Source organism: Anastrepha obliqua, chromosome 6 (genome assembly GCF_027943255.1).
Source record: "Anastrepha obliqua isolate idAnaObli1 chromosome 6, idAnaObli1_1.0, whole genome shotgun sequence".
NCBI lineage: Eukaryota > Metazoa > Arthropoda > Insecta > Diptera > Tephritidae > Anastrepha > Anastrepha obliqua.
This window is the reverse complement of record NC_072897.1, coordinates 64,800,401-64,813,575: the sequence shown is the minus strand read 5'-3', so window position 1 is coordinate 64,813,575 and position 13,175 is coordinate 64,800,401. Positions and strand designations below refer to the sequence as shown.

Sequence of the window (13,175 nt, the reverse complement as noted above, 5' to 3'; positions counted from 1 at the left end):
TGTAGGGTTTTACTTATATTATATGTGGTTGCCATCACCTATAATAAATTTGCCTTGGTACATACTAATGTTTTTCTAATATTCGCCGCATAGGAGGATCGTGTCTTGGCTATATGTGTATCATAACCAAGTACAGGGTGTCCTGCCGTGATGTACGTGATATATATTTTTTTCTTTGTTTTTACTATATTTTGTCTATGATAAGAACAAAATGATAAGCAAAAAAAATTATTTGTATATATAAATATATTGATGTTTGAAAGACTAAAAGTTTGCGTTACTTTCCGCAAACTATTCCTGGAATGTGGAATCAGTTTATTTCGTTACTGTAGGGTATTTTTGTTTTTGTTTTTAGAACCTAGTTTCCCTAATGGCTGAACTCGGCCCATTTCCTTTTGACACGTGTAGACGGCGGGTCGGGATCAATTTTTGGTGTTGTCGACTAGACGCGTGGCTTTTAATATAAAAATAAGATAATTACTTTAAAATTAGAGAAAAAGGATAGACAGATGGCGATGAAATATTTGAAGTGTAAGCGAAGTATTATTATCTGAAGATTCGTAAGGATGCAACTCCGTTTTTCGAAACATTTCATAAATTATATTCTACCAGCAACAATTGGGAAAGTTACACGCGGAAAGAAAGAAAACGGAATCTAGTGCAAATTCACTATTTCTCTCAACACGAAAAAATATGCGTCGCGCCAAAAATAAAGTTAACAAAAGTGCATTACTTAGTTACCACCTGACATTAAGAAACCGCACATATTACATAGCAAAGAAGTCTGGGGTCAAAACAGTTGTAGCAGATTTGGACGAATAAATCTTGTTTGGTTTTTAAAGGTGTTGAGACTGCATAGCAAGACTTCTTGTTGCAGCCCAAAAACATTTTCATGAGGACGTACATCCACACGTTCAGAAAAACGGCGGCAGCGATATAAAAAGCGGGACTTCAGTTGATGTATGTATGTATTGTTCTCGGAAAAGTGGTTTTCTGAACAAAAGTAAAATGGCCCCAGAGAATAAGAAAATTTTTTGAAGTTAAGGTATTTAAAAACGTTGCACTTAATTTTCAAACTACACAGTTATCATATTCTTAGCTTAAGTATTCGTAGGCGGTGTACCTAATATAGGTGTAAAAAATTTCAAATGTATAAACGTACGTTTGTTGCTTTAAAATCTGAAAGATTGCCGGCATTGAAATTGTTTAGCTTTACATAAAATTGGTGCTGTTTTGACATTGAAATAGTTGCAGGCAATATGGAAATCAGAACAATTACAAATGTATCAACTGCTAAAAGTCAACATTGCAACAGCCATAATAACATCGACAGCAACAACAAGAAAGACAGGCCAATACGAAAAAGCAACAGCGCCAAAATGCCAACGATCAAATTAGGGCAGCACAAAAAGCGGTCGCTCATGCATGCGCGATTTGTAGGGTGAGACCAAATACTGAATTTTTCTATTTTTTTTTGTTTTTTATTTTTTCTGATTTTTTAAATTTATTCCTACAGTGTAGAAATAAACGGCTGGAATTTAGAACAATGCCTATTTTGGAATTTCTGGCAAACTATAATGTTTTTTTTAATGAAACTTGGTGGAGATGTTAGTGAGGTGTTAAGGAACACTATTTATAACTTTAAATTAATCGGGAAATAATAATTTTTTAATTATTTACATTCAAAATGCCCTTGGGAACATCAGTATAATTTGCCACATTACACTCTATATTTTTTAACATTTCACTATAAATCACCAAATATACACTCACACGCGTGTTTTTACCGATTTTTATGCTAATATTCTAATTATATCTATTAAAATTAAATGCAAATACATTTGCCTATGCAATCACATTCCAATTTTAAGCGCGAATAAGAAGAAGATTGGAATACCAACAGTATGATGTTGCCGGATGCCTGCAAATGAAAACAAAAATTAAGTACTTGAGTTTAGTGTTAATGATGGGAATGGGGGTTATTGTGCCTGCTTACTACATACACGCATATGACGTTTTAATTTTGGGTTCAATGGTTTTAATACAGAAAGGAGTTTTACGCAAAAATACTGTGGATTGCGTAGCCGGAGTTGGACTGATGAGGGTTATTTTTTTGAAACGCGGCCGAAGGCCGCCCACGCGAAAAGGAGTTCTACGCAAAAATACTGTGGATTGCGTAGCCGGAGTTGGACTGATGGTGGTTATTTTTTTGAAGTGCGGCCGAAGGCCGCCCACGCGAAAAGGAGTTCTACGCAAAAATACTGTGGATTGCGTAGCCGGAGTTGGACTGATGAGGGTTATTTTTTTGAAGCGCGGCCGAAGGCTGCCCACGCGAAAAGGAGTTCTACGCAAAAATACTGTGGATTGCGTAGCCGGAGTTGGACTGATGAGGGTTATTTTTTTGAAGCGCGGCCGAAGGCCGCCCACGCGAAAAGGAGTTCTACGCAAAAATACTGTGGATAGCGTAGCCGGAGTTGGACTGATGAGGGTTATTTTTTTGAAGTGCGGCCGAAGGCCGCCCACGCAAAAAGGAGTTCTACGCAAAAATACTGTGGATTGCGTAGCCGGAGTTGGACTGATGAGGGTTATTTTTTTGAAGTGCGGCCGAAGGCCGCCCACGCGAAAAGGAGTTCTACGCAAAAATACTGTGGATTGCGTAGCCGGAGTTGGACTGATGAGGGTTATTTTTTTGAAGCGCGGCCGAAGGCCGCCCACGCGAAAAGGAGTTCTACGCAAAAATACTGTGGATTGCGTAGCCGGAGTTGGACTGATGAGGGTTATTTTTTTGAAGCGCGGCCGAAGGCCGCCCACGCGAAAAGGAGTTCTACGCAAAAATACTGTAGATTGCGTAGCCGGAGTTGGACTGATGAGGGTTATTTTTTTGAAGTGCGGCCGAAGGCCGCCCACGCGAAAAGGAGTTCTACGCAAAAATACTGTGGATAGCGTAGCCGGAGTTGGACTGATGAGGGTTATTTTTTTGAAGTGCGGCCGAAGGCCGCCCACGCAAAAAAGAGTTCTACGCAAAAATACTGTGGATTGCGTAGCCGGAGTTGGACTGATGAGGGTTATTTTTTTGAAGTGCGGCCGAAGGCCGCCCACGCAAAAAGGACTTCTACGCAAAAATACTGTGGATTGCGTAGCCGGAGTTGGACTGATGAGAGTTTTTTTTTTGAAGCGCGGCCGAAGGCCGCCCACGCGAAAGGAGTTCTACGCAAAAATACTGTGGATTGCGTAGCCGGAGTTGGACTGATGAGGGTTATTTTTTTGAAGCGCGGCCGAAGGCCGCCCACGCGAAAAGGAGTTCTACGCAAAAATACTGTGGATTGCGTAGCCGGAGTTGGACTGATGAGGGTTATTTTTTTGAAGTGCGGCCGAAGGCCGCTCACGCAAAAAGGAGTTCTACGCAAAAATACTGTGGATTGCGTAGCCGGAGTTGGATTGCTGAGGGTTATTTTTTTGAAGCGCGGCCGAAGGCCGCCTACGCGATAAAGAGTTTCACGCAAAAATACTGTGTTAATTAATTTAATTTAACTTTAATTACTTTATTATTTTTTGTGATACGCTTAATATCATTGTTTTTAAGTTTAAATGAGTTGTATGTTTTTATTTTCAAATTTATTTCTCAACTTTAAATTACAGCAAAAAATACTGCAGTTTTACAATGAACCTTCCACTGAACATCCCTGCGTGCGAACTTCGCTTTCATTTCAGGTGTATGGCAATACCAACTTTTCGCTAAATTATAGAACTTTAACATTAAATTACTTAAAAACTATAAGCCTCCGGCAGGTTCTGTTTTCAGTTTTAAGATGGGGATACACCCCTCTATCACCCCCTTTTTACCGTTTTTTCCAAAGCGATAGGCATTATACTAAATTCTAGCCGTCACCTCTTATCTACACATACCATATGTAGGTACATTTTATGGTATTCACATATTTACTTGCATCGTTCGTACGTTGTAGGGGTTGTTGTAGCTTCTTAAGTTTGATAGGCTACAACAGTGTGGTGTTGTCAATCACCTTCAAATAAAGGGTGAGTCCCGAGGAGATAAGGAATTCCCTTTTCCATCGTTTGCAAAAGGTTTGATGGAGGGCCTTTAATTTCTGCCACCAATTCATAATTGAGGCAGGATTCTCGATGGCTTCTATTTCCGGCGGAGCTAGGAGGGGTCCGCCAACCAGAAAGTCACCAGGAGTGAGAGGCTCTAGATCGGATGGCTCATTGGAAGTGGGACTTAAGGGTCGCGAATTGAGACAGGACTCCATTCGGTATAAGAGAGTATTAAACTCGTCAAAAGTGTATTTCAGAAGAAGAATTGATTGTTGTTGTTGCATGTACCTGTACCTGTGAAGAGAAAACCATTGTTGTTTTGTAATCACATTCTGATGCCAGCCATCGTCTTTTTGTAGGTAAGAAGGACCTTGCTACCACAAAGAATTTTGAAGCAGTTCGTTGGCCGGAAGTCCTCTGCTTGTTAAATCTGCGGGATTTGATGCCGAGTCCACATGACGCCAGTTATTGCTTCCAACTTTTTCCACTATTTTGGTTACTCGATGTGCAACAAAGGTTGACCATGAGCAGGGCGGTTTGAGAATCCATGCGATGACGATTGTCGAATCTGTCCACAGATGAACATCCAAGTGTGCAAAGTTGGGATTTTCCGTGACAGTTTCTATAATATCCGCTAATAGGACGGCATCACATAGTTCCAGACGTGGAAGGGATATCATTTTGACAGGTGGTTTTCGCGATGAGTAGATTGAGGTATACTTTATCCTGTTTCCTCACCCGCAAGTATACAGCAGCCGCGTATGCCATTTCCGAAGTGTCGCAGAACCCATGGATTTCGTCGTTGTCCGCTGGTTAATAGTGCACCCAACGGGATATGCGAATATTATCAAAATCCGCATAATTCTGCATAAATGTCTGCCAGCGGTCTAGTGTGGCTGCAGGCACGGTGTCGTCACAATCAGTACCTTCTAATCAAATGTTTTGCATAATAATCTAGGCGGTAATTACACTTCTCACAAAAATTAAGGGAGCAAGAAAAAACCCAAATTTTTGGGGGATTTTCGACAGGCTGTAACTTATACAAAAATGGTCGTACAGCAAAAAAAAAGGGAAATTGTAGCTCTAAGTGTCATGTTTTCGGATCTAAGTTTAATTTTTTTTTTGGAAATTGTTTTCGAGTAATTGTTTGAACTGAAATGTTCCTTGGTTGTTGTTGTTGTCGTCGTCGTCGTCGTTGTTGTTGTCGACGGTTCGGAAATTTTCGGGCGAGAACGTTCGCAGGAACGAAAGCTTCTTGACGAACGCGCCAAACGATCACTCGGTCATCACGAGGATTTGTTGCGCGACGACGACCTTGGCCAACTCGTCATTGATAATTACCGGTTTCCAAAACCGATTGTATGCGCTAGATACGACAGATGAACTAATGTCCATACGATCCCCGACTTGTCGGTTCGAAGTATGTTTGATGCTGTTGGAAAGTAGGTTTCAGCATCATCAGCTAATTGAAGTAATGTCCTTATTGCTAGATAAGGAGCACAATTTATGCCGAAAGTAACTGTATTTAATTCATATAGACTAATTGGGTATTTCGGGTGAGTGCGAAAAACTATTCGCTGATATTGGTGTGCGTACTGCTGACTATTATCTGGCGGTACATTTTCTCAATATCGCTGTTGAAGACATACTTATATAATCGCCAGCGGAGGATCAGGATAGTCATATCTGCTTGCAATAGCGGACCTGCAAGAACGACGTCGTTGAGGCTCATTCCATTGGCAGTCGAACATGATGCGTTAAATACCACGCGTACTTTGGAGGAGGTGCTCTCTTCCTTCATGACGGCATGGTGAGGTAAAAATTAATGATCAGTTGCATCTGCAGGTATGTTGGCTTTAATTTTGCCCATATGACCTAACTTTTCATATTCTGCCACCACTCTAATATATTCCTTTTGCAGGGACGGATTTTTCGCGAGACGCGTCTCATTCCTGAAGAATTGAGAGCAGGCGTTCTTGAGTGACGATCCCAGCTTAATGTTTGATGGAATATCCTGTTTGAAGCGATATACTTTCCATCTTCGTTGCGTTTCGTAGTGGTCCGGTATAACTCCTCGCAATACACGTCATCTTCAGTCAGCGTTTCTTTTCTTCCAATTCATAAAAAACAGCTAGTTGTTTGTCCAGTATGACTTCGCTGAAAAATGAAACTATCCTGTTTGGTGGACTGACTGTTTCGGCCCGACCAGTTAGTATCCATCCAAAAACAGTACGAAGTGTACTTAGTACATTTTTTCTTCCGCTTAAAATAATTTGGGGATAAATGTCTCTGTCAAGGATAAGGTCCACAGGTTCATTGATAAATACGAGGTTCCGCCAAAGTGAGATCTGGAAATGCTTGCCTTGTCATTGCTCTTACTAGGCAAGTTGACAGATTTCCAGTTAATTGCGGCAAAACTAACGCAATTGCGTCTATTTTTGCGAAAGGCTGTTGCTTTTGGTTGAACTGCCGGAATGTGAAGGAGCGTGTTGTGTTTTGAGTGGCACGTACTGCAATTATATGAGCTCGTGCATCTCAACGCCGTATGTCCTGACGATAAGCAGTTCAAGCAACAGTTGTTGCTCTTGACGCACGCGATTCGATCGGTGACCGTTAACTTGTGGAACTGTGGACTGGATTTGTGGTCATCATTTACACATAATTTGCTCATATGTTTGGCGACACTTACTTGAAAGTTGCTCATCCTTTTCGGTGTAGTTTCCGCTGACCGTTGTAAACTTTGCGCCTCGGGCGCTTTATAGGCTTTAATTCCTTTTAAGCCTGACATGGTTACAAGTGTTTGAAATCTATTGGAAAGAAATCTGTCCATGCCCGTCCACTTTGAAATTTCAGCTTTGTTTTCTATCGTTCGTTCCCAAAGCGATAGAGTACTTTTGGGCAATTTCGTGGAGAATAAGTACGTAGCATCCCAGTTTGATAAATTAATTTGTCGATTTTGTGGGGAAGAGATGCAATTATTTATATCTCTCTCCAGCTTTTTAAACTAACATGCCGTTTAAAAACAGTCGTTAGTGAGCGGGAACTTCCTCACAATGTCTCTGGCTTGACCCTGCGTTTTCTGGTTGAGGTGGAATGGGTTTTCGACCGGGGTAAGGTGCTTATTTAAAATGTAAATGGCCGTGAACATATCGCGGAATGTTGGCCAAGATACGTAGTCACCTTTGTATACGCTTGAATCATACGGCGGAAGGTGAATGTTGTGTTTACGCACTGCTAAATGTTCGCCTTCCTGGTCTGCTTTTTTTAATTTCGCGGAGAGATCAGCCATAGTCAACATGCAGCGCAAATATGTGGTAACACATTTTTTTTTTTTCCTTTTTATCGCGGCAAGATCCTTAGTAGTAAGAGTTTTAGTTGAAAGCAAGTTATCGTAAGCCGCTTTGGCTTTTTCCCACATTGCTTTCAACTTCTCCTGTTGGATCCGTAGTGAACATTTTGAATGGTCCCTTGACGGTGTGCCATTGAAATCGGATCCGAATTCCGTCACGGCGTCGACTACACGAATATATGTATCCATATTGTACGTATGGGATACAAAATTCGCGCGGTATTAAAGAAATTGCTCCTTCACGAAACGAGACTCAAGCCACAATGCACCACCGAGATTAAAGTACCAAAATGTTGCATTATATATTTAAATATATATAAAATAGTATATTTATAATTATTTTTTAATAATTTATTTCGTTGATATGAATGAGTTTCGCCACTCAAACAATAAAAGGTGTATATGTATGTATACCGTCGCAAAAGTGCGCTGGGATCAATTTTATATTAATGCAGCGTTGTTTGTGTAGTTGGGTATTCAACTTCACAACGGGAATAGAAAAGAAAACAAAATAAACGGAATAAGAGAATTGAAGAAATTCCCAAAAACGCGCCTTAAGTTTATTTAGTTTGTAATAACTGCCGCGCGCACTTATATTTTTATTGTCTGTTTGCTTACAGACGGAATCGTTGAACTCTTTATTATTACTTTTTTTTTTCACCAAGAAAAGTGTGTGGAATAAAGTCCACGTACCTTGGTAGGTCTGGAACAGAAAGTTCTTTGTCCACTGCTTTTTTTTGTTGTTTGGTATAGCCGATTCCGTTGCCTTCGTTGAGTTGCTTTGATGCTGGTGAGTGCTGGTTGGTGCTTGTTGCAGGCGTAGGTGCTGGCTTAAAAATTCTTATTACTTTAAGAATCCTGCTCCAAGGACCATGTAATCATCGGATGGCGTCGCAGTTGTAAGAATTGAATGTGGTTCCTCCACGATCGCTCCGATGATATTTTTATAGAAAAGAAGGAAGTGTTATATCATCTATATTATTATTAATACGGAGAGCAAAATTTTGTCGTACCTTTTCTAGTATTCATGGTATAGTCAGAGAAAAAAGTTGAAACATATACCAATGGATAGCATCTGTGGAGACATATGGAGTGAATAGGTGCAGGTAAAATTAATCACACTATTTTACCTGTATTAATAGTGTGTTATATATTGTCGCACTGTAATGGTAATAGAGTTGTTTGTTTGAAAATTGCTATATACATACAGAGAACGTTAAATATAGAGAATTCTCACGAGCTACGAATAGTGTGAATTGTCAAAAATGAAGTCTAACCGCCGCCGGGGTGTGGTGAAACTTTTAACAGATATGTTATACAGCGATTTCTCCTTTAGCATATTGGCCCTGCACAGTTTTTTGCTTCTGTAGGAAATCAAATTGACGAATAGCCGACGGCATTTTGCAAAGTATTTGCTTGTGTATTTTTATGTTCCCTTGATAAACGAAAATTTATTCAATTTGTATTTTCAGACAAAGGTGATTGATGAAGAAAAACACAGTCCTGCGAGGGTGAGTTTCTAGAATGGCTGTACTTGTTTCTTGTAGTTTTTTATGCGCTGAAAACGAATCTGACCTTCAAAATGCTCCATCACGTCAGGATTTTTGGTAAATGAAGCCTAAAAGGTCAAAAAATGGCCATTTTAGCCATTTTTGATAATTTTTTTTTGGATAGACAATTTTTTTTTTCAATTTTCGACAAAAAGGTCGCATAGTACAACTCTTTAGCTTTAAAACCCATTTTTTCAAATTATTGTACGATTTTTTTAAAAAAAGTTATGACATTTTGAAATTAACAGTTTCAGTTACGTATACGTTGGGTATAACGTCTATTGGCGTAACTGAAACTGTTAATTTCAAAATGTCATAACTTTTTTGAGCATTTGAAGGTGCCTGTAAACATGTCAAGGTTACTGTACAAACAACAGTGATGGTAAATGGTTTTTTGAAAAATCCCTACACAGCCCAAAAAAATCCCTACTTTTCCTTGTGCTTACAACAAATTTTCCCTACGAAATTCCCTACGTTTTTTTCTCCTATAATGAGGCAATTGCAACATCAAAATTGAATTGTTTGCTTAAGATTTTTTTTAAATTTCGTACAGAGCTTCTGCAGTGCAATCAGTTCTTATTGGAATTAGATCCAGCAGCTTAACCACAAGCCGCTCGCTTTCCTCGTCGAAAAATCTCACCATGAGACATATATGCTTATTGAGGCCGATGTCTCTCATCGATCAGCGCAACATTATGCTCGGCGAAGAACATACTAAGTCTTATTTCGAAATTTCTGGAACCATTTGGTTTACTCGCCTTATTTTAGATGTCTTTTTAATTGCTTTTATATTTTTTGGTGCATTTTTTGCATGAAATCTTACCGCAGATTTTTATTTTAAATGCACTTTTTTAATTTTACCCCGCTATTTAAAAATTTTTTTGTCCTTCTTGAAAATTCCCTACATTTACAGAATTTAAAAAAAATCTATCCTTCTTTTCCCTACACCCACATTTTTCGACAAAAATCCCTACATGTAGAGAATTTTCCCTACATTTACCATCACTGACAAACAATCCTGTGCTTATGAATGTGCGCTGCGGCTTTGAATGCGCGCTGGATTTCTTGAGAAGTTTTACCGTTTTATTTCGAGCTGTGGTTGGTGAGCATACATACACACAGCATATACATATGCGCAAATGTATATAAATTCACAAATTTACATTTGCATATGCCATCTTCCTGTGCGCCTGGTAATGAAGCGTTTTTTATAGAGGATTTTGATTCAGTTCAAGGGAATTCAACAAAGTTTTACAGACACCAGACAGACAGACATAACATATGTATATAATTTTGGATGATTTGGAAAATTCAAATATATAGGTCATATTAAAAAGCTACCTAACATTATTTGCTTCTAATCACCAACAAATTCTTATCGACTGCTGCTAAATTTACATGAATCAGCCCCTCACTGTTAATTTTTGTTGAAAAATGTGGCTATGGTGAAATTGTCTTCGCGAGACGAGTACCCCTCGAAATTCCATACGTTCCTGTCATTGAGACTTCTCTATACATTAACGTTCTCTGGTATAAACATGTTTACGTCATTTGGTGTTGTCGTTTCGTAGTGATGCGCGGACAACGTACAGACATTCACCTTTATAGTATAGATTTTCGCATAATATCATAGAGTAGTGTGAAGATGAAATACAAAACAATATTGTTATGTATATACATAGGTACATACTACGAGTATATAGCCGATCTGTTGCCATACGCATATAAATGTTGAAACGTATAAGCGAATAGTGTGAAGACGGAATAAGAAACAAAGCTTTATATGTATTTACTATAGCTGGGCCCTTACTCTGTAATGCGATGCGAAAAGCAATGCGATGGGAAAATAAATTGCGTTACGAAGGGTAGTCGGTACTCTGTAGCGCTATCGCATCGCTGAAAGTGTTGCTCTTTTTATTATTCACTTATTTTTCGCTTTAGTATGCATCACTGACCGAAATGCCAAAGAAAGCGACCAAAACAAACGAGTGATTGGAAGTAAAGTACCTATATTTAAATAATATAAAGTAGTGGATTCTGTAGCTTTATGGGACGAATCATCTGAGGAAAGGATTTATCGGAGATTTATAAGAGATAACTCCAACGTTATGAGTCTCAGCGATCAAAGGTAAGTTAAACTTTAAAGAATTACTCATGCTTTATTCATCAGTTTGTTCTATTCATCAGTTTTGTGCAGAATTTTCGGCTTAGTAAGGAAGCCTTTATGTATGTGCTAAATAGCATAAAGGGTGAGATGAAATCTCCAACGAGAGCAACGGCTATCCCTGACATCATAAAAGTTGCAACAACCCTAAAGTTTCTTGCTCAGGGTGCGTATCAGCATATAATTGGCCAAGACCATCGCGCGGGGCTAGCACAGCAAACCGTTTCCAGTTGCCTTTGGGAAGTTTGCAGTGCAATTGAAAAGGTATTGTGTCCAAAACATATCGTTTTTTCGATGAGCAGTGAAGAGAAACAGGATGCCAACCGTAGCTTTTACGAAACATGCGGAATTCCGGGTGTGGTAGGAGCAGTGGATGGAACGCACATCCAAATGATAAGGCCATCAAATGACGAGCATTTATTTTTTAACCGAAAGCTTAAGCATAGCATAAATGCAATGGTGGTAAGAGTGTTTCAATTAAATAAGAATATTTTCATTAAACATTTTTTGTTCTACTTTAGATATGTGATCACAAAATGCAAATTAGAGCCGTGAATGGTACATTTGGAGGTGCATCGCATGATTCGCACATATGGAACTTGTCCGGTGAGCGCGAATATTTAAAAACTGCCTATGAAAACGGTGACTCTGGCCAACGAATTCTTGGTAAGCTTTTTAATATACTTCGAGTATATGACCTTAATGTAGTGGTCCGTATACTCGTATTAATATTGTCTTATATAGTATATAACATACATATGTATAATTGTTAATACACATATATATGTATATGGATATGCATTTTCATGTAATAAATGCTTATGAACATGCATATGCAGATATGTAGCTATTGTAATTTATTGTTATTCAACTAAAAATACCTTTATATTTTTGTTATCTGCAGGTGACTCAGGATATCCGTTGGAACCATGGCTCCTTACTCCATACAGGAATTCTACGGAGGATTCAGACGAACATTTTTTTAATCAAAAACATTCAAAGGGAAGGTCGTTAATTGAGAGAGTTTTTGGCGTTTTGAAAGGCCGATTTCGTTGCCTTCTAGCTTCAAGGGAGTTGCACTATGCTCCAGAAAAGGTTGTGCAAATACTAAATGTTTGTTGTGCTCTGCATAATATATGTATAATATTCAAAGTTCATCCTCCCAGTTTAGAAATCGAACCGGAACAAGTGAACATGGTAAATATAGAAAATGTAGAAAATCTGAGTTTTGGAAATATAGCTAGACGTGTAAGAGACCAAATAAAAAATGATATGATTGCCACTCGAAATTCTGTATGAAAAATTTGTTTAAATAAAATCATTTTTTAGTAAATATGAATTCAGTCTTTTATTTATGTTAGGTCTATAAAGTGTGTACATAGGTATATTAAAACTAATAGTAATAGTGTGCAAATTACATGCAATGTATACATTTTTTAAGCTATAATACTTCGGTAAGGCACTGTGCATGGACAGGTACATCAAAACTAAGTCACACTTGTGTGTGCAGGTACATACGTACATAAGTAAAAAATTAAAAGAAAATTCCATGTTTCTCTAAACAAAATAAAAATAAAAATTAATTCACTTGTATGTGCAGGTACATACGTACATAAGTAAAAAATTAAAAGGAAGTTCCATGTTTCTCATGTGTCTTATTTGTCTGCAACTCCAACATTTATTTTTGAATTTCTAATTTGCTAAGTTTTAACTTAAAATTATCACAGTCCATTTTTTGACTATGGACGAACTGCTCTTTTGCTAAATTTAGCTTTTGTTTTTCTATTTTATATACCATTTTATATGTCCTTTCCATGGTTTTGGAAATATTTTTTAAGGAATCATTAATCTCAGTCAGTATTTCTGTTGAATTTTTTTGGTACATAATTTGATTATCCCTGCTTTTCTAGTAAGCTTTGCTTATTGCGTGGAGTGAGTACCGAACGGCTGCAGGAAGGTTTCTCAGTCACCTGTTCGGGCACATCGACTGAATCGCTGTCATTCTCCTCTTCGGGTATATCGACTAAATCGCTATCATTCAAAGCTGCTCCTAAACTTT

The 13,175-nt window shown here is 38.4% G+C and overlaps 1 protein-coding gene across 1 annotated transcript; it reads left to right on the top strand.

Moving 5' to 3' along the window:
• Positions 1–9,511: 9,511 nt before the first annotated feature.
• LOC129250641 (putative nuclease HARBI1) lies at positions 9,512–12,415 on the top strand. Its single transcript, XM_054890247.1, has 4 exons — positions 9,512–11,080; positions 11,140–11,578; positions 11,638–11,782; positions 12,021–12,415. The coding sequence occupies exons 1-4, from the start codon at positions 11,061–11,063 to the stop codon at positions 12,413–12,415; spliced, it is 999 nt and encodes a 332-aa protein (XP_054746222.1). The 5' UTR covers positions 9,512–11,060.
• Positions 12,416–13,175: the final 760 nt, after the last annotated feature.

Coding starts and splice junctions, on each gene's coding strand:
- LOC129250641 (XM_054890247.1), top strand. CDS start 11,061: ATGAGTCTCAGCGATCAAAG. Junction 11,579..11,637: donor ATAGCATAAATGCAATGGTG/GTAAGAGTGTTT, acceptor GTTCTACTTTAG/ATATGTGATCACAAAATGCA. Junction 11,783..12,020: donor CTCTGGCCAACGAATTCTTG/GTAAGCTTTTTA, acceptor TGTTATCTGCAG/GTGACTCAGGATATCCGTTG.